At 28.2% G+C, this 27,533-nt stretch overlaps 2 protein-coding genes across 2 annotated transcripts in view; both read right to left on the minus strand.

Annotated features, from left to right (window-relative positions):
* LOC100166234 overlaps positions 1-27,533 on the minus strand; it is a 567,258-nt gene that overhangs the window by 38,608 nt on the left and 501,117 nt on the right. Inside the window, exon 5 of the mRNA XM_001952454.5 lies at positions 9,692-9,916. Coding sequence (XP_001952489.2) covers positions 9,692-9,916 — 225 coding nt within the window. The remainder of the gene's footprint in view (positions 1-9,691; positions 9,917-27,533) is intronic.
* Positions 13,811-15,367, minus strand: LOC115033695 (zinc finger CCCH domain-containing protein 10-like). Its single transcript, XM_029486913.1, has 2 exons — positions 14,219-15,367; positions 13,811-13,996 (listed from the first exon to the last, which is right to left on the minus strand). The coding sequence occupies exons 1-2, from the start codon at positions 14,888-14,890 to the stop codon at positions 13,859-13,861; spliced, it is 810 nt and encodes a 269-aa protein (XP_029342773.1). The 5' UTR covers positions 14,891-15,367; the 3' UTR covers positions 13,811-13,858.

Consider the following 27,533-nt stretch of genomic DNA (forward strand, 5'->3'; position numbering starts at 1 on the left):
CTATGCATTAGTGTAGTTATACTTTGATTTGGTACGTTATATTATTCTTACTTAAAATGTAACTAAGAATTTTCCGATACACTCATAATATACTTTGAAGGTTAACATTTTGGAAATTATAAAAAACTTAGTTATAAGTAGCTAGATTTGTATTATATTGTACTTCAACAAAATATGGTACTATACATAATTATACATAAATTCACAACAAACTACAAAGTAAATATTTCGATTTTTATATTCAAATGTTAAATATTCAATTTCGTTATTAAAATAAATGCCAAACCACTTGTTTATATAGGTAATAAATAAGGTTTAAAACTAAATTTTTGTTTTGAACAGATCGTTGAATATATGGGTTTTACAATAATGAATTTGTTTATATATATTTTTAATAATATATATCAAACAACGATTGAGATGAACAACTAAATTAGTACATTAACGAACTAAACTAGGTATATATTTTGTTACTTTATATTAATGTATCATTTAGTTGAAGAAAAAAACTGTCATCATATTTATACAACTGAATAATATAGCATGCGAAGTGAACACAGAAGAGTTACACACGAAAAAGCTTTTCAATCTACACATAAGTAAGATACAATGAAACATCTAAATACCGGACACTCTCGGTAACTGAAATGTTGTCCGCTACTCAGAGGCTTCAGTTTGTAGAATGCGGATTAGTTTTTTGCCAAAAAAAAAAAAAAACTTCCGATATTTAGAGGTGTCCGTTAATGGAGTTTTCATTGTAATATATTTTAGTAAACTGAGTTTGACGAAATTATTTTTCATTATCTAATAGTATTTATTTTATATAACTTAAGATTATTAATTGTGGTCAAATTATTTTATTTCTAGAACAACCAGACCAAACATTATATTATTATTCAAGTTTATCACCTTAAATTATACTATAGTAAGCTATTTGTTTTTATCAGGTTATTACAATTAAAATAATTATATTAAATGATAAATATTTCATATATATATACATAATACCTGCATAATATGCAATATAAGTCAAGTTTAAAATAAACGTAAGTATTTTTCGTTGGAATAAACAAGCCTTAAATATAGTAATGCTAGTGTCAGAAAAAATCAACGAATGTTCCTCGCTCGTCCTCATTGAAATTTTCCAAAATTGTTAGCAATTAATATTTGGCATAATATAAGTAACATTTACACATCATTCCAAAACCAAATTATATGAAAGAAAACCACAAGAAACCATTACTCCTGGAAAAAAATCAAATCTCATGTGCTATTGGTGAAAGCGGTGAAGATGGCGTGACGTACCATCAAAGCTTTCTCCAGTCCGTGCCATCGCCAATATTTTCACCCACTTCTTTGTCGTGTTCGTCAGCAAATCGGATATCTGGCTGCAACTTGTTGATGAGACATGGACATTCCAGATTCGCCGTGGAATACGGTGATTGACTTTTCCGATCTGCGTTGGTCGTTACCTCAAACGAAAACCATCGTCTGTCATCGGCTTCCCCATAATGTGTCCTCGGCCCTATCCTTGAACGATCTGCGGTGCTGATGGTATCGTCCACGGTAGTCGTCAAGTTATCGATCACCACGTCGGTCGTTGTCAATTGCTCAGTTGTCGTCTCGGTTGTCTGTTCCGGTAGCGGATGGGTGACGGATTCAACATCGTCAAAGGAATGCTGCCTATTTCTCCAATCAGCCATCATCAATCTTGCTGACGCCGAGTTCTTACCGTGTGCGATCAAGGCAGTGGCCATGGGTGACGACGGCAAGCATTTCGACATTTTCAGGTCAAGATTAAAAGCTGAGCTTACTGTGGACTTCTGAACATCCCGAAATATGATTGGGTTTGCTGTTTTGGTAGGCGATACATATTTGTTTAAACTATTTTCCTCCATCGTCGCATGTGCCTTGTTTACCACGTCTGTTGACCTAGCTACATTATGATATGAAGGTTCTCCAACATTTGGTAGATCCACAACTGATAAAAGTATAGGATATCCTCCGGCTTGCTGCATTACAGTATAAAGTACGGACACAGTGATAATTATTTGGAGCATTTTCAAGAAAATGCTTTGAAAAACTATAATAAGGTATAGTTAATGTCGATCAAGTTTTTTGAATTACATGTCAAAAAATTATAGACAGTTTCATTGAAAATCGAGAAATTTGTGCGTTCAATTACGTATATTTTCTGCGCACGTAACTGACTTCTAAAGACCAGCCATTTGGACCCTATAAATAAGTATTTTTTTAAACTAAAGAAACTTTTAAAAATATGAATGCTTATTCCTAGGGCAAAAAAAAATACTAACACTAATACTATTTCTACTACTATAAATACTATAACTGCCACTACTACTTCTATTGCTATTTTATTTTTTTTATTTTTTATCTCATCGACGGACTCAGGGGAAGACTTTGCTTTGCTTTCCCGCCGATTCGAACTACTACTACATCGAACTACTACTAACTACTACTACAACTAATAATAATAACACTAATAATAATAATCAATTTACATATAAATGTGAAATTCTTTAAAACAATCGAGACAAAATCCAAGGCAATCCTTTTCATTTTTGACAAAAAAATGAAGTCATTTTCCTTATACTTTCTGAAGTACACAATTTGCATAGATTGTAAATAGTTTTTAAATAGTTTTATTTATTATTGGTTACTATGCGTTTTTATGGATATTTAACATTTAAATAAAATAATATGATGCATTTATTGTTTTATACAGAAAAAAAAAACGATACAAATTATAATATATACCTGCTTTATACATTAGTATAATACGTGAAATCTATATAATATACCTATATATATATTTAATTCTCCATTAAACTAATCGAAATGTGAAACCATTATGTAAAAATAGGGTTACACGTTTAACACATTAAAGAGATAAAATTATATATGGATAATTATTATTTTCTGATGTTACTTTTTCAAAGTATCAAAGTATATGAATACATAAATATTTCTTCTCCTTTTATGTTTTACTATATATTAAATATATCTTATAATATTATCGAAGAGTTAATTTTTTTTTTTATAATAATTTTAAAGTTGTTTTTTTAAGAACTGTTTGAAATTTAGGTATCTACATTACTTCCCTTTGTGGATGCATCATGTTCCATGTTCGAATTTAATTTTAATCAGATACACAATATTATTAACTAGTTTATTTATAACAGTGCATTAAAATGTTTGGTCGATTACAACAAATAATATGTTTTTTGTTGAGTCTAAGAGAACATTATGGTGATCAAATATTTACGTAGTATTTAAATTTAAAAAGATTGCATTAAAAAGTTTACTAGGTGATGTAAAAAAAAATAATAATTATGTATTACTTCTGTCTGAAATGTCTCTAGAAATTGCGATATAGATCAGAAATAAAATAATGGTATGGCCTCGAGGAAATTGAAAAGTCGAGTACCAACTATATAAATAAATTACATTTCAGTTTAACTAGAGTACAAGTATTTTATTTTTATCTTTTTATAACATTGATTGGTTGTAAAGAAATTTTTCCTCAAGTCTTTTCTATATTTTTAGAGTTAAAATAATATTCCACTGATTATTTTTTCTTGTACCTATGCATATTTTTCTTATTCTTTGATTATTTCATTTTTAAAAATTTTTATAGACTGTAAAAATAACGAATTTAATAAATAGCAGTTTTTCATTGGTTCACTTTGTTTGACTAGTAGTGCCACTTGAAAATTACGCGAAATAAAGTCACGGGTTTCGATATGTAGCTGAAAAGTCGAAACAAATTAAAAATTATTTTGGTACAATGCATAATGAGTTCATAAACCATAGATGTTGCATTGTTCTACAGAATGGGTGAGTCGAGATCTTAAAATGGTAAACATTAATGACGATATTATTTCGGTATACTATTTAATGTTTATAATGGTATTCTATTTTAAGCCAAACAACTAAAATCTATGAATAACAATGGTCGTTTATATTCATATCAAATGTGTTTTTATTTTATTTTTCAGCGCGCAGTGGTGCAAGTATTAAATTGAAGTTTTAAATTATAATGATGTTTTTCTCATAAAATAAAAATGTCCTAAGCTGTAAAAAATTGTAAGTTTCGTTTAATGATATTATCAATTGCAAAATGGACACAGATGTGTCTATTTTAATTAAATTTAAAATAATTTGCGTACAAATTATTGTCCATATATCTGGAGAGCTTAAGAGAGTTAAAAAAAAAAAAATGGAAAGTGGATATATTACTTAACTTACAATATTTGTGGAATAACGCTCACATTTTTTTTTTATTTCTAGTAATAACAACTTATAAGAAACCTTGTGTAGTATTGATTTTTCAAATATCAGATTTAAATAGTAAAAATGTTACGAATACCTATTGAACAACAAAATAATTTGTTGTTCATAATTTTAACGAAATTCGCTTAAGATCTAACTCCACACGCTCTTAATAACATATTTTCAATTTACGCATTTTGTTTTCATCCGAGTATTTAGAAAAAAATACTGGAAATTCTTAAAAGAATATTTGTTGATATTTAAAAAATAAGACGTCTTTACTATTTTATAGATTTAAATGTTTAAGTTTTAAAAAGAAACAGATCTTTAATCCGTATTTGACTTTGCTGACTAAAACAATGCAGATACTGAGTATAATATTTAAGCTACCAAAATCAAATAAAACGGCTACAGTGTATGAGAATATAGAAGTATGTATTGTATACATAAATTTCACCTTATATGAAATGTAAATTGTATATTACATATAGACAATGTACATAATAAACAAAGCTCAAATAATATTATGTGTTAATAAAATATTTATGTTGAGAACAAATGGTAATACATACCCGAGAACAATTGAAAAGTGCTCAAGTTAAATTTATAAATTGTCACGATGGTAATTTCAAACATGATGATAAACATTTTTTTTTATTTATTTATTTAAATTATTGAAAAATAAATAATAATTTGAATAAAATGTTTTGAATTCTTGTATGGATTTAAAACTGTAATATCGTCATATATGTTGTGACTTTAATGTGTTGTGTAGGTTGGTACTGAATCGTGGAAAAAAATACGTAAATATATTATAATATAGGTAATATTATAAAGGAAATTTGACATAGCAGTGATAATTTAATTTTTATTTTTTATGATCCAAAACCTAGTTTCGAAAATATTTTCTATGATATAAAATAATTGTGATTTGACATAAAATTGTGTAGTATCAAAACAAAGACATTTATTTTGGTAGAAACCAAAATTTTTATTAAATAAATATAGTACAAAGCAAGAAGTAAGAACTATAATATGATAATATTATATAATTTTTGAAAGTAATACCTAGCCCATTTTTGAAAAGATACAGATGTTTTGATTTTCAAAATAAAATACAAAAAATAAATTTTAAATATCTGCTGTTTCCAGAAGTTAAAAATAACAATGAATATTAAAAGCCCCAGATGATATTATGGTTATCGAATATTTTTGTTCTAAAATCATTCTGGACTGCTGTTTGACCAATATTAGAGAACATTTTTTTACTAATTATTTATATATGATCAAAGAATCACCCAACAACCAATCATAATAGGTGAGTTACTTGGTAATAATATTAACACACATCAAACATTTTCTGAAGTTGTAATAAAATATTGCTTGTATTAAACTTGTATTAAGCATATGCTCGTAAATGAACAAATAACTACGCTTGACTTCGAATTCGTACACATTGTTACGTCTTCTTACCTGCAGTTTCTATTAGACTTGCATTCAAGAATCAAGTTGCATTTAAGGGTATAACCGTGGATACCACTGGACAGGTGAGTGGTTTTATACAGCATTAATATGCTGTTGTGGTAGTATACTTTTGCTCGTAAAATGTTATAGACCGAATAAAGTCTAATGAAAACGTTTTCTGCGAAGGTTAGTCATCTCGAATGATGTTATTTAATGTTTCTAGCACAGTACGTGATTCGAAAAATTTCGGATGGTCTAATCTTCAATGGCAGTTAACATTCATTACCTACATATAATTATCTCTGAAGACAATATGTTTACATTATACGCATTGGATAACTGGATATACGTTGGATATTTTATAAAACGATAGATTTTCTGTCCAAGGAACCACTGAGAAATCAATCAGAGTAAATAAATTATGAATAGGGAGACTCTACGAATAAGTTAAAATCAGTGGTAGATTTAGGATAGACGTAATCGTAATAGTAGGTATAGATATCTAAATTATATGTGTGTATAATATAAACACAAGTTATTACATTTCAACCATTATGAATTACAGTGAAAATAGATTATATTTGTCAAACATTCTCCATATTAATCCCAAGTTTAATAATAAATAAATTAAAAAATTAAGAATTTTAAGAATTCAGTTTAGAACAGTTTTAATTACAGTTACATTATCAAAGAACGGAGCATAAGTAGTATAAGTCAAGTTGGTGAAATGTAAAGAAAAACTAGGGGGTATTTTATCTTTTAATATTTGATAATATCAATATATCATAACGTGAGATGCGACGAGATTTAGATAAATAAAAAAAGCGTTTCGTTTGCTGCTTGTTTAGTCTCTAATGGAGTATGGATTTAATTTTCCGTAATTACAAAAGCATGATTACCTACGAAATTTCTATGTAATCAAGTTATTTAGTTAAACATTAACGTGCCTATCTTTAATGTAATGCGATTTTGATAACATACTTCACAATGTAATGTTGGTTGCTAAAGTATTCTTATATGGAATAGCAACATTCTCATATTTTAAATGTTTGTTGAATTTTAAGAACGATTGATTGAGCTGATCTTGGTTAAGTAGCTATTATCAGTGGCAAATTTTCAACATTATTCTAGAGGTGGTCCTGAAAGATAATATGTATTTCAAAGGTACCTATTATTATTATTTTGAATAAAAACTTTTAAACAGTTGTATCTCTATGAATCGACTTCAAAGCCAATCAATTTAATGTAGCCTGAAATTCAAATTTCAATATAATAATAGCTTTGATTATTGGTTTAATTTTGTTTCTATTTTTGAAATTTGTTCGGTCCTTTCTGTACTTATCTCATTGTTCTTCAATAGACGTGCAGGGATTTTTAAGAGGTTTGAAAACTAACTTGCATCAAGAAAACATTTTTTCATTATATTCGAGAGATGAGTGATTGGTAAATGTTTCAACCCCATATTTCCAGATATTAAATTTTTTTAACACGAGACTATACATAACACATAATAATTGAGCCCACCTCGAGACTTAGAAAACATTAAACAAAATTAACAAAGTGCATCACCTTGTATTACTGAATATGACAACCAGGGAAATCTTATTAACCATGAATATTTAAATTTGAGATTTTTACCTTTTTATCTTACTCAGAAGTATTTGAATTTACTAGAAATTTATAATTTATTTCTGGTGTCTAGACTTTATTGAGTATGTCATTTATTTCATTTTGTCGCAAAATAATCTGATATAACAATTACTACAAATTTAAGGCGAAGACGGATTTGCAAAATCATGGTTAGTCTTCGGTTTTTTTTTTGTAGGTATTACTTATATCATTAGGCAAAACTGATCTTTTGAGTTTTATTTGATAAACTTTCAATTAACATACTAGTTTGGATTAGCATTAGCTAGACGTTTCAATGAGTTAAAATAAAATGTTGAATGAATGTTGTTTTTAGACGAGATTTTTTGAAAAACAAATTACATAGTAGTTCGTACTTAATTTTGATTTTATATATTCGACCGTCGTATTGCCTACGTCAACTTATGTCGGCAGTCAAATAAATGTCTATACATTTTAATTATATGAAATAGCAGGAATAGTGTTGTAACTTGTAATTGTTCCCTTTAGAAGAAAGTAATGGTAGAGAAATAAATGCATTATCGCAAATCGAAATATTATATCCGATAAACAGAAATAAGTAATAACCGATACTGTGGATGATTTTATCAAACTATAAACATATAACTGTTGAATAGTTAAAAATAATTATTCAACATATTATTTCAGTTTATTTGAAATAGCTGGTAGGTAGGTATTGAATAATAATATAATATAGTATAATAACCTTTTGTCCCTATATAATAATGTATGTTTAGTGTACGTATACCATTATTATAAAATAAATATTTATACCGATGTCTGCCAATTATCTCCCCCCCCCCCTTTCCCCATCCTGGTAAATCCGCCACTGGTTGATACTATATTTTTAAGATACATTTTTTGTCCAACATTCAAGTAATTATTAATGAATAAAATAATTTAAATCGATTGGTTAAAATTAATAAGAAATTTTAATGACACGTAAACATAATATTACGTAAGTTTGTGGTACTATAATAAGAATACTGTAAAATACGTATTTTGGAAAAAAAATTTAAATATATCCAACGCAAGCCTTTTTTTTATATTTTTAACATTGTGAGTCTGATAGTAACGGTATTGGTGTGGTGTACATATTATGTTCAATGGCTCAGATTTTCAACATATAAAATATTTAATTACATACAATGGAAAAGAGGGTAGAATAAAGAAAAAGCAAAACACTTTGACACTCAGCTATCACGAAGGCCATACAAATAATAGACACTGAGGGGCTATTTCTGCAAATGTGACACCTGATCGGGTAAGAAAACACGATTATTGGAATCCGTCCCATGCGTGGCGGCAGTCCATGATTAGGGTCCGATGACCGATCCTGTGCAAATAAATAACGATCAAATAATAAAAAAAAAAACACTGTCTGCCCCGATATATAATATATGCATGTGTGTGTATGTGCGTGTTTCAACCAAATTTAAATAATTGCAGTTGTGTATTGGTACACGATATGCGGTGTGGTGGCGTTGTTTACTTCCAGTCCGTAAGTGTATAGCAGTATAACAGTATAATACAATTATGATATGAGTTCAATGGGGTATAAGTGAGGCTGAGTACACTAATGATTGGTTTTAACTTAATTCAGTCAGGTTTAAAATAATATTTAACGAACTAAAAGTCAACAATTGTACAGCATTTTTTTTTTAAATAACTGAGGTTTGTTTAAAGTGCATTAAAAACATAAATATAATCAACTCGTATAATAATAAATTGAATACAATAATTATTTTTTTGCACGCACGATTTTCCTTATTTTTGCGATATCGACATAGTTTCTGGGGGACAATGTTTTGTTAATTAATTACAGGGAATCCATCAAGTAACTTTCATTAAACTGGGTTTCAAAACGAAATCACAAATTCGTGGTTTATCAAGTCGTTGAACGTAACTCGTCAAGTTATACAGTCAACAAATATTATTAAGTACCTTAATTTACTAGATTCGGTTCAGTTGTCTAAAATATATCAACCATTGGAAGAAATTTGACGGATCTTAAACCTTTTTTTGTTTGTTTTTTTTTTCAAATTTACAGCTGCATTGGTAATATTAACCTATGATTTAATTAACTAACTATATATTAAAAAAATTATGCATGCTTAAAATGTATCGGTGGGCCTCAAATAAATATATCTCTGTATGATGTATAAAAATTAGGACAACCGGCCTAGGCTATAGAATTCCTAGACGAGCACTGCTTAATAATAATACATAATTTTTAGTTAGGTATCATAAATATATTTTTTAGGTTACAGTCAATGGGTGTACTTACGGTACATTTCGATCGTGACGCTGGCACTGACTGGGGCGGACAAGTTGCTGTTTGAAGCCTGGCAAGTGTACACGGCTCCCTGGTCGTACCGGCCCAGCGCTTCGATAGTCATTTCGTTTTGTTTCACCGACGATGATGATGCTGTAAATTGTCCGGAAATCCCTTCGTTTCCGGTATCCATTAACGTCTCTCCCCGCCACCATCTGACCTTTGGTTCTGGGCGACCTATCATATACGATAATGGTATATTAATAACTATGTATTATACAGAGTTATTTTATTTTAATTAAAAATTAAATTATCACAAATGTTATAAATAACATAATAGTAATATTTTACAAGTCTCAGTGAGTGATAAATTGTTCCTCTATTATATATGTATATAAGTAGGAGGAGAGAGGAGTTATCCAATATCAGTAAGCTAGGATCGATTATATAGCAGTAAGGTAGGGCCATTGATTTTAAATGATATAGATTGCTCACTGGCCGGTTTTTTTGGTGTCACGAAATATTTACTACCGGTAGATGGCGAGGTGACGTGACTGCTAGCGATTACAACGTTATCCGACATAACTAACACAAGCCTGCACCCATTAACACGGCCGCCCGGTTTAGTCAGATCGGATAACGTTGTAATCGCTAGTAGTCACGTCCATTCGCCATCTACGGAGAGTAAATATTTAGTGACACTGAAAAACCGGCCAATGAGTAATCTGTAGTATTTATAATCAATGGTAGGACACATTGTCAAATAATTCTAAAATGTAATATTAATAAAGCCGTAACTTAATCTTAACCTATGTTCATGAAATCTCTAAGATTACGATTGCGTGTAATGTGTATACCTAATATTATATATGTTTTAATAGGGTTGGTAAGAAATATCGAGTCTAAAGAAGTGCCTAAAAATTGCTCAGCCAAAGCTGATCTTGATTATTTCTAATCTATTGCAATAGATAATCATGCATGTACCTAATATAGTGTTAGAGTTTGTGGAAAAGTCCATAATACTTTCAGTGATTCAGTAACAATAATAATATATATAGTATAATATATATTATAAAACAATAATATTTCAAAATTTTTGTATTATTTTGATTTGTTATGTATTTTTATGTGCGTATAGTAAATATTATTGATAACACAAATTTAAATATCACGGAAGCAGGCTGAATATTACTAAATACAATAAATTAAGATTGTTAATTATTTTCATCAACGGATTCTATAAAAACATCGACAAAATCAAGCTGATAACAAATTTACATTAATATGTCTTCGAGGAACCACGTGTGGATTGCGCATTGTCATCAAACACATTTACATTGAATGCTAAACCCTTCACAACACCAGATCTAATTTAATTCTTCTAGGTTAACCCGTTGAAATATTAAATAACCATTCTCAATCAATTTCTATGTGCCACTAATTCAAATTGATTACATTTTTGAAAATGTTTTTTTATTATTTTTATATAAATGTGTAATTGCCTATCAAAATAAAATATTATCATATGGTCAATGGTCATATTCCTTAAATGAACAATGCCACCAAGGGTTTTAAAAAGTAGGTAATCATTAAAACAAAAACTTTCCTGGTAATCCATAGTTGTAATTGTTATTCATAGAACTTATTTCAATGAGCTTAATAATTAATAGTAAAACAAAACTTAATATAATATATTATTTTATCGATGATTAATTCAAACAATATCTTCTCAATAAAAAAAAAAAAAAATAGAAATAAATGATAATAAAATTATTTTTAAATAAAATGGTGTCTTATTTAGGTGACTAATGAATATCTAGCGAAAAGGACACCGATCGTCCATGTGCAAAAGGCAACGGTAAACCACTGCACAGTAGTAAAATTATCTTGTACAAATCTAGCCTGTTACAATAAAACAAATTACTGTTGGTCAAACCAACCTAAAAAAGGTTGTAAATTGAAAAAAAAATAATAACAACATTTTGTTATTCACATTTTAGCAATATAATAATCTTTCTGTGTATCATTTTAATTATTTACGCCAAAAACGCATAGGTACTTAAGTAAATTGCAATACTGTTAAATTATTAATTGACTAAACTAGTGTTTTGTGGATTTTTTTTTCAGAATTGTTTACCTACTGAGTATGCATTTTTATTTTATTTGTATTGAATAAATAAATTGGAAATACTACTGGAACTGAAGTAGCTAAAAACCAAACGATTAATAGTACTATTAATAAAAATGAATTAAAAAAAGTAGACAATAATAACGAAATACTATTTATACGTAACGTAACAGGCTAGGCCCAAAACCAAATTAAACAAATAGTATAATATGTAGAATATATTACAAGTCGATTAATTATTTTTAAATTAGTAAAAGTTGTTTTTAATTTAATTTAAACAGATTGGCATCATAAATTTTGATTAAAATATATTTTGTCAAAGAATAAAATTGTACCAGTTACGTATAATAAAGTATTATTCTGTAGGATAATTAAATAATATTATAATATATAATTGTTCAAATTAATACCATATTATACGCACAGAAATATAAAAATGATAAAATAGTATGATGTTCGTAATTTAACACCATATTTAGTTTTTATGCTATAAGTACCTAGTTTAGTATAAAAATTGATCTGTTTGATAAATTGAAAAACATTTAATTCAAAAGTAATTTGTATTTTTTTATGGGTTCGTAAAATACATATCAGAAATAATGTGTTTTATAATATTGATAGGTAGTAATTTAATATCAACTTTACTTGTTTTAACATAATATGTAAAAATAGTTTTATAAATAATTTACACGATTTTAATCTGCCATAAATGGATTACTTTTTAATACAAAGTTGAGCTATTTGATATATTTAAAAGTCTAATTTATTAAATAACTGTGCTTTATTAATGAACTTCAACTAGTCATTTAAAACTGTTTAGATTACTATTTTTAATGAACCAACTTATATTTGAAAAGTCAGTTTTAAACATTTAAAATCCAGTTTTGTTTCGTTTTAATAATTAATTGCTGTTTTAAATGCTTTTTAACAAGTTTAATATGTTCAAAAGTAGTTACATTAAAAAACAAACAAATGAAATATTAATAATCTCAAACGAGGAAATGTCAACCTATTACATTTATTACTGGAGCATATTTTGTTTAAATTGATTTTAGTAGCTATCATAGGAAATTCAAGATAATTCAATATAGTTTTAATTTTATTCAATTTAGATCGAAATTTTGATTTTGAATAATTTGATTCACAGTGCAACGTGATAGATTTTTATAATAATTTTGGGATTTTTTCACTTGATTATGATATTATATGACTAAATTGATTATAGATAAATATTAATATATAAAATATATTAATATCAATACATATTATTATATTAATGATAATAAAAATGGTTAATATTAACTGAGGAGATATTCCTAAATCAACTTGCGAAATATATAGATTATTGTTTTATTTGTATATGTATCATAAAATGGATATACATGTCACATGCACACATACATGAATGAAAAAAGTCGGAGATAACATATTATTATAGATCTATAGATGTGAGTGTGAAACAATGAACACATTGAAGTTGAATATATAATTATAGAGATGGACAATTTACGTAAAATAAAATCATGGTAAATATTCTAAAAATATAAATAGAATGGTAAAATATTTGTAACTTGGTATGAATATATACATTAAGGTAATCATAATACTATTTTTTTGGTATAAAACAGTAAAAAAAAAATCTGTTATCGAAATAATAGAAAAGGAACTAATGATAAATAACAATTAACAGATAGGTATATGATCATGATGCATGTTATAGTAACAACTAGTTAACCATATAGAAATGTTAGTATATCATTAAGTGAAAGCCGTAACAAAAATTAACAAAACACTAACATCCACCAAAATAAATAACACGTTTCATGAATCGTAATCAATTGCAATTAGTCTTACGTGCCACATAACATTTTAAGTGGGTGGTAAAAAATAAATCAGTGAAAAAATAAGTTGGTACTTAAAATGTACATTTTTTGTCTATTGTATATAAATGTCTATTTTTTTAACGACACAATTTTACCTTATATATATTTTTTTAATTATGAAGAAACTTATTTTTTTACTAAATTTATACATTTCATGATGAAGAGATTTTACTTTCTAACGTAAAAAATATTGTGGTACTCAAATTGTATAAAAAATGGTTTCTTATTGAAACATATTTTATACATTGTTTGTTTTGTTAATGTAAAATTCTTATTAGCAACGTTTCCATTTCCACTGTTCATAAACTATGGTTGGATATAGTGTTGGACCGATGTTGATCCATCAATAGAATAAGGTACCAAAGGCTGCGAGTTAGTTGGCTGTGGCAGGGGTGGCATGCCAGACCCAGATACAACAGATGCTATCTGAATTGGAGCCACGGAGATGGTATCTATGGACACAGGTGCCGGCTGCAGCCACCGCTCCAAGCTGACTGGGACTGTGGTCACGGTGCGCTTAGCACTCACCATTTGCTGGGTGCTGCGCAGGGGTGATTGTTCATTTATGCGCAGCCGTGCGTTTATCTCCAACAAGAATTCATTAATCGCTTGCAATTCCTCATGGCGCTTTTTCAACTCAGCCATACGCTTGCCCAACATTTCCACCTCATCTTGCAACAACCAATATGGCTGTTGATGCACAGGCCCAGGTGGCATCGAAAAGTCCATGTCACGATTGGGGAATGGGTGCCCTAGCGGAATTCTGTTTTCAGATTCGTCGCACCTACGCTTGGGATCGGAGTCTTCATCGAAATCGAAGCGTCTGTGGACCAACTCATTACCGAAGTTAGGTGGCGTCGCTGACTGGGGTGAATTGAAAGGACCATTAGGACCTCTAACAGGTACATCAAGCGGTTGATTAGTTATTTCAATAGTTTTCAACATTTCTGGTGCCATGCGTCTGATCAAATTATAATTATAATTATAATGTTCCTCATACTCACGAGAACAATGAATGAATCGGCAGTTGTATCGATTACACTTCCCATTTTGAAAGTCATGGCAAAATACATATTTGCGCTTATCCTCTTCGATAGGAGGATGAAAAAATTTGCAAGATCTGCCTCTATTGCACACATTGCGCATGAAATCACGACATAGATTGGTTGTTTTTAATTCCTGTTCCTTTTCGCCCTTCATCCCTTTAGAAGATTATTTTTACAAAAATTAAACCAAAACCCCAATTAATTATTTGGATATAAGAACACTACGACACTGTATTCAAACTATTTAGATCAACTGTATTTTTATATACTATGAAAAACTGTATATACAACAGTAAAATTAATGTATAGGTTTAAGTTACTATGGTTAACTCGAATATCAAACTTTTTACATTCATCAATTGGTTTTACAATACAACAGTATATTAAGAATAATAAAATTACCACTTTTTTTAACGCAATCACATCTCTAGTTTATTATATCACATTATTCTCTTAACTCGAAATTATTACCGAAATTTCCATTCCGAAATAAAACGGTCTATAAAAGGGGGAAATATAGAACATACTATAATTAACTATAATCGATCGATGTTTTGATGAGTTACATTAATTTCTAATAGACTAGATGACAGAGCAAACGAAGTAACGAATGATGGAACTGCATTTAAAATAATGAATGATATTAATGATATTTAATAATAATATTAACGATCGTTGTTTCACAAAATATGAAATAATGTCACAATCGTTCGTTTTGAATGAATACAACAATTTATGCAACAAATGCTATGGTCGATAGAATCAAATAATTGTTAATATTGTCGTTTACAATAATTAAAGACTAAATACAATGGATAATGATATGGTATTAATTAACCTATTGTTTATTCAAAAATAGTTTTGAACATGGTTAAAAGTTTGTTATTTTTAAGAAGTCACAACTTGTGGTGCACATTAGCTGTCGGCAAAAAATGTCTAATATCTAAAGGATTCAATTATATTGTAAAACATCAAACATTTAAAATTTGGTTAAATATTATGTTTGAAAATATGTGTGTGCTTGAGGAACGCCAGTAAGTTTTATACGAATAAAGGAGCACATCAAAAATAGGAGTGAGCTAAGATTGTATAATATACACACATAAACATCTCATAACCAGGTTAAGGGATTTATTTTTATGGAGCTTAATATGGAAGTATAAGAGATGAATTTTCTACAAATGTATATTTTTTTATTTTATCATCTTCCAAAAAATGCAAAGAAGAATGAAAGGAACAATATTTATACTAATTTGTGTCAATTTGCAATGTACGTAACGGAATAAAGTGCATCATAAGTTAACATGGTATCGAATAATATGATTTGGTTGCCAGCATATGATGAGATATTTTTTGGACAGAGATATTTCGTATTGTTTTATTTATATTAATATAAGGCATTTTTGCATTATTCACCTTTCATTGTTATTTGATATGATAAATCCATACAGGATTTAAATCTTGACGTTTAATTTAGAATATCATTCCATACCCGAGTAATCTCGCAGCGTTATTATAAAGTAGAATATTTTTGTTTACATTTTTATCCATTTCGGTGTCGTATAAATGCAAATCGCAAAAAGCGTTTCGATCACCATTAGCATATTCGAAAAGAGTAATACCTACGTACTTGTAAATATTCGTTATTATTTATAAAAATCAATCGCATTGGGAATAATTTTACTAGTTTAGCATTTTATTTATAATACCTACTTATTGCATTTTAATGTTATTTATCTCTGAATTTATAGTTTCCACGGAAGAAATGAAATATAAATAAACAGTTACTTCATTTATAAGTACGAACAAATAGCAATTTTTTATCCATGTATCATCAATAAAGAAGAATATCCATGTTGAAATATTAAAATTAAACAATCTGAGGAAATTCATATTATTCTGTTTAAAATAAAGACTTTTAAAAATATTATTTACAATTATTAATTATTCCGTTTCTAAAATTACTAAAAATCTATACAAATTAAAATAGTTTATAGTTTTAAATAAGTGTAAATAAATGTATTAAGTCATCATGAAACGTAAATAATAATGTTTGGTACGCATTTGAAAAAAAAAACAAGTTAATTTTTATAGATAAGATTTAAAATAATAATTTAAATATTATTAAATTCCTTTCTTAATGAAAAAATGTTACCTAACCTAATCTAACCTACACAGCTTAAAGTTGTAAGAGCCACTATTTTATCGTTAAGTTTAGGTAAATAAAAAAATGTTTTGTTCAATATTTTAAAAAAAATCATATTGTCTAGACACAATTTGTTGTTTATATACATATTATGTAATTTTTTTCTTAGAAATCTTACTGACTGGCAAAAGTGAAGTATATAGTAATGAAGTATGTACCTACCTATTGTTTGAAACGAAAATAAATACTTTTTCTATTATACGAGAGTAATTTAAAATATAGATTAGGTTAGAGTCAAATTATAAATACTGCATTGTAAAAGAATCATAAACAACAATAGTTTAGGTTAGGCTATGGATTTTATAAAATATCGTCGTTAATTTTGGTGAATTTTCATTTTCAAAAGTCTTAAGTAAAAAATCATATTCATGACATTTTTGCACACAATTTCCAAAAAATAACAATTACCACCATGGTGGAATCAAAAAAAATCCAATCACGATAATAGTCATTACCAGGAGTGGAGTAGAATATTTCAGATATAGATATTTCAGGTCATATTGGGATAAGTTTGTAAATAATTGTATATTTGATCATCACACATTTCTTTCGTTGTATTAGTCTTAGTAATATTTTAATCAGAAAACGGTTTGTACAATCCCGTGTGATTATTCAATAATTATCATTTTACTGAATTAAAAGCAAGTTGGATTTCATTAATTTCATTCATTATGACTGTTTCAATATCAAGATTAATTTAATTGTAACAGATAATTTATAATTTATTGCTATGTTGGTAACTTCAAGAAAAGTGACCAAATTCGAGAAAGTTTTCAATATTTTTTTAATTTGATTACCCTCTTACCCTAGTTATAAGTAGGTACCCACACAATACTTTTCATGCAAAAATCGTGCCAGTTAGAGTTTTGGAAAATTTACTGGAGCCCACTTGACCAAGTTTACGTGGAAATTATTCAGATTTAAAAATGAAATATCACGTTGATGAAACTGAATTGTTTGTTCATCTTAAACTGTCCCCCACATAATGTTTTAATGGGGAAACGCAAGCAGTGAAGGTATATTTTACTGTAAAAAAATATAAATGTATTTTTATTGTTTATTTGTGTAGTACAGATCTAACGAAGTTCAAATCTGCTTCTCTAGGTCCACGGAAGAACGGACTTGAACATATATGAATATTAAATATATATAATATATGTTTTGGTCTGCTAAACTCGCATGACTTCATTGGATCAATTGTACACATTCTCGCCTGCAACCCAATAATAATAATAATAATATTATATATTATATAGTTTCTCAGGAAATCGATCGTTTTGGTTCGTAACGTGCAGATTACCGATGAGTATATCATATATTCTATATATATGCTATTACATGTATGATATCATGTGATTGTTGTATAAGACGCATCTTACTGCAAGGAGGGTTGAGACTATAATAATATATAGTCCGGACGGTTAGGGTGACAAATAACTGGAGATTTTCTTGGTTATTTACCGCTCGCATATTATATAAACCACGCGACGATGTTATCTTATTATTATTATTATTACGATCGCGGTGGTCGTATAACGAAAAATATATCACTACGGGTGGAGAGGATACCGTCGATAGCATTGGCCGAATAACGAGCGTCGACATTTTTATTATTATATCTTTCGTATTTCATACAATGTACAGGGTGGTTTTCCTATTTTCCATTACCCACGTGCAGATAACTCAGGCGAACGGGTAGAACACCCACCCTGTATAACTATATTATATGTGTGTGTGCATGATAATATATTACATACGAACTTGCGTTATTATTATAATAACACACCACGACCGCCAAATCGATAACGTGGTCTTTCGGCCCGTGACGACCGGCCGAGAGATGATAACGTTACAATATTATAATATGCTTATATTAAGAATTTATTCAATAAATTATATTATTATTTATGGCTACGAAAAACGGACTTTGGAAGAATTCTTAACCGGATGTGTAGCGCATTATAGAATAACATTAACACGGACCTTGGCGCCACCTCGAGTTGTATCTGTCACGTCCCTATATACTGTTACGTATAAACGACCCAATTTACGTTTCACTGCAGATGTTTCAACAAACTGTACAAGTGCTACTTGAGAAGAATCGAAAATTCTGGGTGGGTACCTACATGACATCAAATTGCGCCTTATACCTTCAATACGTTAAACGTATGATACCTACACTTACACTCAATGTTATCGGACTCTAGAGTTGAGGTGATATCATAATATACTATATCAATTTGTTTATATTATACATAATATATCTCAGAATATTAAAAACACTTAGTCATAAACTCCGCGAGAGTAAAATTACAATATCGATAATAATATGTGATATCGTTTAGGGACAACATAATACTATGATTTAACTCCTAATAATGATTTCCCTAAAAAAAAAAACAATTTTAACTGAATGTAAGTGATTTAAACTAGTTCGGGAGCTAAAGTTTAGCACTATAGCTCGTAGGTAACCTTGAAGCAAAACAACAGAATTAAACCTTTTACTTACCACCTAATAATATGAGCTTGCCGAGTTATGAATATAGCCAGTGGCAATTTGTGGAATTTGTTTTAATTTTAAGTAAACATACATAAATTAAGTATTATTATTTAGCCTAATTTTTTACTCAGATCTTATAACGAAGTGCGTTTGTTGTGATATCAACGGTTTTTTTTTTAATAATAACTATTTTTTTCCAACACAGTTTTATAAATGTCATAACTACATAGACTAATGGCTGCACAGACTGTATATTTAAAATAACGAAAAAAGAGTAAAACCAACAAGCGATAATATTGGACAAGAACAAAATAATGAAAAGTTATTGATTTTCTTATTAATACATTTCAATAGAGCGCATAGAAAAATATACAAATACGAATTATGAAAACATTTGAACATGTTTATGGGTAGGTTGAAACTGATAATTTATTTTTGCAATAAAAGTGTTTCGCAAGTTATTTTTTGTATCCTGATTCGCATACTATAGTTTATAAATGTATTAACTACGCAATATTTCTGATGTTTTTATATGGTTTATAATTTAATTGGCTGATATTTAAATTAGTTACAGGGTGTTATGGTGTAACAACAAATTTACACGGTTTAAACGGGAAACTTTTAGTTCAAAATAATACACTCACATAGTTTCGAGCCACTATTATTAATTTAACTTAGCAGAGGTTACGGTCATGGTACATGGGCTGAATAATATAATAATATAGCATGGAATATAAGGCACCAACATTAAAAGAATAATCTGAGATGCTGTGGAAATAATAGAAAACTACTGTTTGCCAAGACAAACGACGAGTACACTAAGACTAAATATAAAATTAAAATAATACGATTTTTATTCGGTAGGCTTACCGACGTAATGGTATATGCAATGTACGATTGTATGTGTTAAAATGTTTACTATGAGAACGTATTGAAATTTATCTAAAAGGGACCTCAATCTTTGGCCGTAACATAATATAAATTATTGTATAATCAAAGTCAAAATATTTTCTAAATTTTACATAATATTATTTAAACATATTTTTTCTGTCAAGTTCAGAAACATTTGATCAATATTAATGTTTTTTTATTTAAGCATTTTTTTCAATATATCTGGTAAAATGTATTAAACTATAATTATTATATTACATGAAGTTATTGAAAATATTTATTCATGAGCTTGTAAAATGTATTTGTAAGACATAATATTATTATAGTCTATTAATGTAAATTACCTCCTTTGATGAACTAACTCAACATATAACTACTAACTTAATTTAATTAAATCTATTATCGATAGGTAAATTTAAACTTTCAAAGATGTTGTATAAAAGACTTCAATGAAATAAACGTAATTAAAATGTTAAGCCACATATACAAGGTTTTTTAACGCATTAAAAACATATACCCTCGTGAATCAACACAGTTCCTTTAAAACAATTCATATACTTAAAACATTGAATTATCTTATTATTTTCAACCATTGTAACATATTTGCGTTAAATTGTTCAAAAGCCACTAAAAGAGACAATACCGTATTGTGTTCGGCTGGTTGATAAATTTCAGTATGTTAAATTAATAATTTCAAGCAATATTAATATGTGTTTTATTCGATAAGCGTTTTAAAGACGCGCAACACTGCACAAACGCAAAATAAACTGAGTGTTGAAAGAAACAAAATAAGCTTCCACAAATGTTTGAAATAAACTTAACTATAGACTATAACACAATGCCATACTTGATAAAATACTATATAACTATAATAAAAAAAAAAAGTTGAATAATAATACGATATAAATAGCCGACAGTGTTTTAATTAATTCGTAATCTTAAGAATAATTATAGTGTGTGAACTCGTTTTAATATGAAAAGTGTGTTAATATCATATAATTTATTTTATTAATTTTATTTTATTTTAAATCAAACAGAAGCAAATATAAAATTGTTTAAAACAAAATTTAAAAAAAAAAATTGTAAATAATATACAACAATATGATACACTCTGTTTTTTGAATATTTCGCACTGCCACTGATAACTTTAAGATATATCAAACACCCCGTCATACGCTGGAAATATTTTAGAATAATGTATGACTTAGAAGTAAATTGTGATTATCTGTGGCCAATATAATATACGACTTGGTAAACATATTGAGTTTTTGGTTTCCCCGAAGACATTGGATTCTTAAGATATTTTCTTTGTGATACAAACATTCTGTCGTCATTGAAACTAACTACTTACAATATATTTAAATTTACGTGTTACAGTTATTACTTATCTGTCAAAGTGCTATGGTATACAAAGAAACTAATGCTTTGGAGACAAAACACCAATATGTTATTTATTGCACGTGGCTTATCATTAACATACGGAAAACGTATACTTATTCAGTTGCTTAACTATTACGTCTTTATAAGTTCTCTGAATACGAAATTCATATTTTACAGTTAGTAATAAATCAATTCTAAATCCAATCCTTAGTCGTGGGTAGCAAACTAAAATATAAAACAAGGTAATATACATAATATTTTAATCACATTATTAAATTAATATTTAATAAATTATGTTACAGTTCATAGAAGTGTAACTAAAAAGTAAAGTTGGTAAAAGTAAATTAATAATGTATTAATTATTTAATCGAATTATGTTAAAAATAATAAAATCATATTAGTTTAAAGAACATAGTGATGTACCTAAATTGCCTATCAAAATCGCCGTGTTATCATGATTCCATCATTAAAAATATAATATACAATTAATATTAAAATATAATTATATTATATTAAATTCAAGGAAGAGATTTTAATGCGTTTTAAAAACAATTAAGTTTAAAACTACATTTTAAGTAAGGTAATATAAAAAGAAATAATTTGGTAAAAACTTAAACTCTTCGCTGTATATTATCATATATCCATAATCTTATTCGATTAACTCGATATAATATGTTAACTATAGTTTAAGTATTTGGCCGATAAACTACTTATCGTTAAATTACAGTAAACACGAATAAATGACATATTATATTTAGATACATCAGGTAATCTAATAAGCTGTTCGATGTATGTTTGTCAGTGTATCTTTAGAAACAGTGTAACTGACGCGAGAAATATTATTATCTCAAGGTGGTTTACGAATACACAACAATAAGGTATACGAAAGTAGATCAGTGACAGAATAAGGTTTCGTATATCGTAGAAAACCGTAAGTCTTACGTATTGTGACAGACTAAAGTCGAGTAAATTTTCGAGAAAAAAGTATTTTATCAGATTTCAAATTTCCCACGTATTCTTGCACAGCGATCATTTTAAAATAAGCTAAACAACTTCTGTTACGGTATCCTTAAGTATAAATAGTGGGAAAATAAAAGTTAGGATTTTCCGTTTACTCGATATACGTTATGAAAGTCTTCTTTTCGATTTGCTACTCTAAAAATCATATGTTATGGACTATTCCAACTGTCATGAAAAAAAACCCAAATAAGATTGGGGGGTAAGGAAACTGTTGTGTGATAATGCGACGCAGTACCTTATTTATACTACCGCAGTAGAGTAGAATTATTTTACTCAATATTTCTACTCTAATGAATTTGAGAAATTATAATTTTTCTTTTACGTCTTGCTAACAAATTAAAAATATTTCCAAAACTGCTTTGAAGTCTAAATTACAATATTCAAAACCATCTCAACATATCGTCGGCTAATAGGCCAATTGTTGTAACCCTCAATTATGAAATTGTTCAGGAGTCACTAAAATATAGTTTTTGTTATGATGCTGTTAACTTAAAAGCTTAATTTTTGTTTTTTTAGATTCTTAAATAATATATTTATAAAGGAATGTCATACTTACCAAACTAAAAGTAATATAATATATTGTTATGTTACTCCAAAGTGAAGTACCTAGTTGGTTACACTACTTGGCCTATAATAGTATGAATCATTGTGGCTTGATAATTTTAGACAGTGACGGATGCTGTAATTGACTTAACATAATTAAATAGTGCCAATTACTGTAACCCTCAATAAAATATCTAAATTTTATAAAGTATAATTGTAATTGAAGACAACAAGTCATATTTAATTAAACTTGTTTATTGTTTATAAATATAAGAACAATATTGTAATAAAATATATTAAAACAGCACTTATATATTATGTATAATTAATAGGAATAAACAACAAATAAAAAATTAAAACAGTACTTATATAAATATTGTATTAACTAACAAAAAAAAAAAAAAACAATTGCTCAAAAACTATTAGGTACCTACTAATAGTTAAGTCTTTTTACTGGGTATAGGTAACTAATATACAATTAAAAAATATTTAAAAAAATCATGACAATAAAGGTGTGATACCTTTAATTTTGATCTGGTTCAGTCTCTGTATTACAATCTTCTTCATCAGTCTCTTGTAGTCTATCTTCCACTATTTAATTTCTTTTTAATGAAATATACTCACTATGAAACCTGTTAGGTATGACACCACTTTTACAAAGTTTTAATAAATCAGTATATTTTGCCACTGATATTGGATTTTTTTTTAAATGCTGGTTGAAGTTCTGAATATTTTGGTAACTGTTTGTTTTTAGATCGTATACGTTCTTTTGTTTGAGCAATTATAACAGTTTTTTCTTCACTTCCTGGTTCATAACAAAAATTCAATAAAATAGTAGATGATTTTTTTGGGAATGTAGCTTTTTTCACTTCACTCATTTTATTTTTTGTCCATCATCAGTTATTGTCAATTATCTGCTTGAAGTTTTTTGAAATCTTTGAAATCAGTATAATTAAGGACAAAAACTTCATATGGTTTTGGCTTGTTTCTTGAATTCACAATTATAGTTGGCCACTCAGATGGAGCCCAAACAATTTTTTTTTTAAGTTTGAATCAATTGCTGAATGAACAGAGTCCACAGGCATATAAGTATGTCCAGGTTGTAAATATGTTATACTAACAGAATTAATGTTTATAGCTACTTTATTCATAAACCAAAATATGGCTGAAAGAACTTGATTATTTATATTTTGACCCGGGCATAAGTCACAAAATAATGATACAGTATTAACAATCTTTCTTCAACAATTGCCAAGTACTTAATCAAAGTAGTGCATATTTCATTAGAACCTCTTAGGCCATCCTGTTCTCCCCAAACAAAGCAATGACCGTTGCGAGTACCACTTTCATAAAACGTTTCGTTATACATAGTATTTCCTTGAATAAAATAGAAGCATACTCTCTCCATGAGGAGTATTTAAAATTTTTTGTAAATCAAACGATGTACATACAAAAGACATGTCAGCTTTAGATTTCACTTGTTCTTCTAAGTGAACCGTTTTTGAAAATTCAGCATTTTTAACATGTTTCTCAAACTTGAGTTTTTGTATCTCAGTTAAATTATCTTCACTAATATTTTTCATACTTTCACATACATTGCATTTATCCTTCTTAGGTGTATGAAACCCAATGTTAAACTTGTTGGTGAAAATATTTCTAAAAACTGTTTCACTAACTATATCAGATTTAAGGGATTCACAGTTCTTATAATATGCTCTGTAAACAGCAGAAATGTTTTTATGTTCAGCAGGTAAGTATTTTTTTGATGTAATGGCCCTACAATAGTGAGATGGAACAGCTGGTAATGATTTAATAAATTGATAAACTGTTTGTAGATTACTATCAGGTGTTTTATTTGAGGGTTTATTTTTACCTCGTTCATCTTTTTTAGCAGTTAATAATTTAGATTTATTTGAATCGGTGTATTTTAAATAGGTCTGTGTAATATTAAGTGTCTTCAAAAGAAATTGTTGACAAACTTTTGTAATTACACCATCAATTGGTAGAAAATAAGAATTTGAACAAGTTTTTTTAATATCAGTAGAACTTGAGTATCTTCTTTTAACTGGCTCAGTCTGTATTGATGTTATGAGAAAATCTTTTCTCTGCTGACTATCTAGTTCATAGATTGCCTCAAAAACAGCTTGTCTTAATTCTTCAGTAATAATACCACAACTATTTTGACAGTTTTTTGTGAAGCACGGGTTCGGTTGAAAATATTTTTCTTTAACTATAGTTCCTTTTCTAGTCTTATATGATTTTCCATCTATTCTGAGCGTTGAATTTATCTTGCGTTTATTACCTCTAGACAATTTCTTGTAGGCACTTACACCAATCTGTGTATTATCATAATTATTTGCCTCTTCAAGTACTTCAACCTCCATGGTAGGACAACTATTGTTTATGCTATTAGCTTCATTAATAATAATATTATTATTTATATTATAATCATTAATACACATGTTCACTTCGGATGTAACATAATTATTAATAATATCGCAGTTTTATAGGCAGTTTTGATTTTTGTTATTAGTGCTCAGTTCATTATTATTAATTTCTGTTGGTATGTTAATAACTATACAATCTTGAACACAATTCATAGAATCTTGAGTTATGTGTTCATCTACTTCATCTTGATTAGAAAAGACAACTTCTGTATTTTCATTTATTCTCAATGGAATAGAGTTTACCCATTTTTGTACATTATTCATTTTATAAATTGATTTTAATTGATTACTTACATTTTGCTCATCGTTTGTCTGTATTCTGTCTTTGTTGTAATTATTTGGCAAAACAAGGTTTATCATCTTACTAGCCCTCTTTAATTTAGTTTTGGTATTCATAATGATATTAAAACTCTGAACTCAATTAACTACAAAAAAATTGCATTAAAACTATATTTAGTGTACCTATGTGTATCTGATACTCTTCTTAATATCTTCTAAGTTCTTTAACATAATTCATTTCAGCATAAAAATTTAGCTTATTGTTTTAAAGTAAAATGTTCAATGATGACTGATAAGGTTTCTTATCAGTCGATTTGTTATTATAAACTCTATTATCAACGAATAATAACAAAATTGTGTAACAGTTATATAAATAATATAACAATAAATTACCATATTCATTTAAATAAAACGTAGTTCAAAATAAAACTTAAGTATAATTTTATAGTGGGTTACACTATTTGGCCTGTAATATTATAGAACACTTAAAATGCTATACATAGATATGCTTTAGGGTTACACTAATTGGTTTGCTGAAGAAAAAATCGTTTGAAAATGTTGATATTTACGTTGTGGCTTACATCAATTGACACTGTTTTAACAGTGTGGCTTACACTAAAAAAAAAATAAATTAAGTTGAATTTAGACTGGAATTAATCATTTGAGGGTTACAATATTTGGCCACAATGTGTATTTTCTCTATAACAATATATTTCAATTATAACCTGAAATTCGAAAAAAGTGAGGGTTACATCAATTGGCCTATTAGCCGAAGATATTTATTCACTCATGCACGGATGTCAGTTTTACATAGTGTTTTGTCCAAAATACTATAAAGCCACATAAATCAATTCTTCGTATCTCCACTTATTTCATATAGTCAGATCCTTCACCAGACTATGCGCCTATTTCTGATGTCCCTCTACCCTGCTTCTCATTTATTTTAGATTTATATATTCGATTCGTCAAAAAATCTGATTCTTCTCGATACCGTACCATATGCCATAATACTATTATTGTACTTTTTGTATAATATGATCCATGCAATTTTAGACTATGGTCCGGAACAAATGAAAAACTAACAAGGAAATACGCCGGCGAGTAGGTATTTTGTTGAGTGGATTCTAGCCTCTGGGGGAGGGGAGGGGAGATGGAAGAATTGACCCCACGAATCTTTGAATGCACATGTTTAATATGTACATTTCCGACCGCCGTCAATGGATCATTATTATATTATTATTATGTCGTATTGTTATCGCAACGTACCACCGTAAACACGCGTCATTGCGTATTCCGAAGAACCACGTGGCACATCCGGAGAGACACGCATGATATATATATATAAATATATTAAATATTGAATACAGGGTGTTTCACCATTCACCAAGTATACGTTCATGCCTAAATTGTTTTCTTTAATTCGGTATTCATTAAAATTATTATTTTTAGAATTTTTATGTATACTGAAGGACCATATTTTCAATTATTTAAAATCGTATACCATTTAAGGAGTGTCCTGAGATTACAAAAG

The sequence above is a fragment of the Acyrthosiphon pisum genome, chromosome X (assembly GCF_005508785.2).
Source record: "Acyrthosiphon pisum isolate AL4f chromosome X, pea_aphid_22Mar2018_4r6ur, whole genome shotgun sequence".
Taxonomy (NCBI): Eukaryota; Metazoa; Arthropoda; class Insecta; order Hemiptera; family Aphididae; genus Acyrthosiphon; species Acyrthosiphon pisum.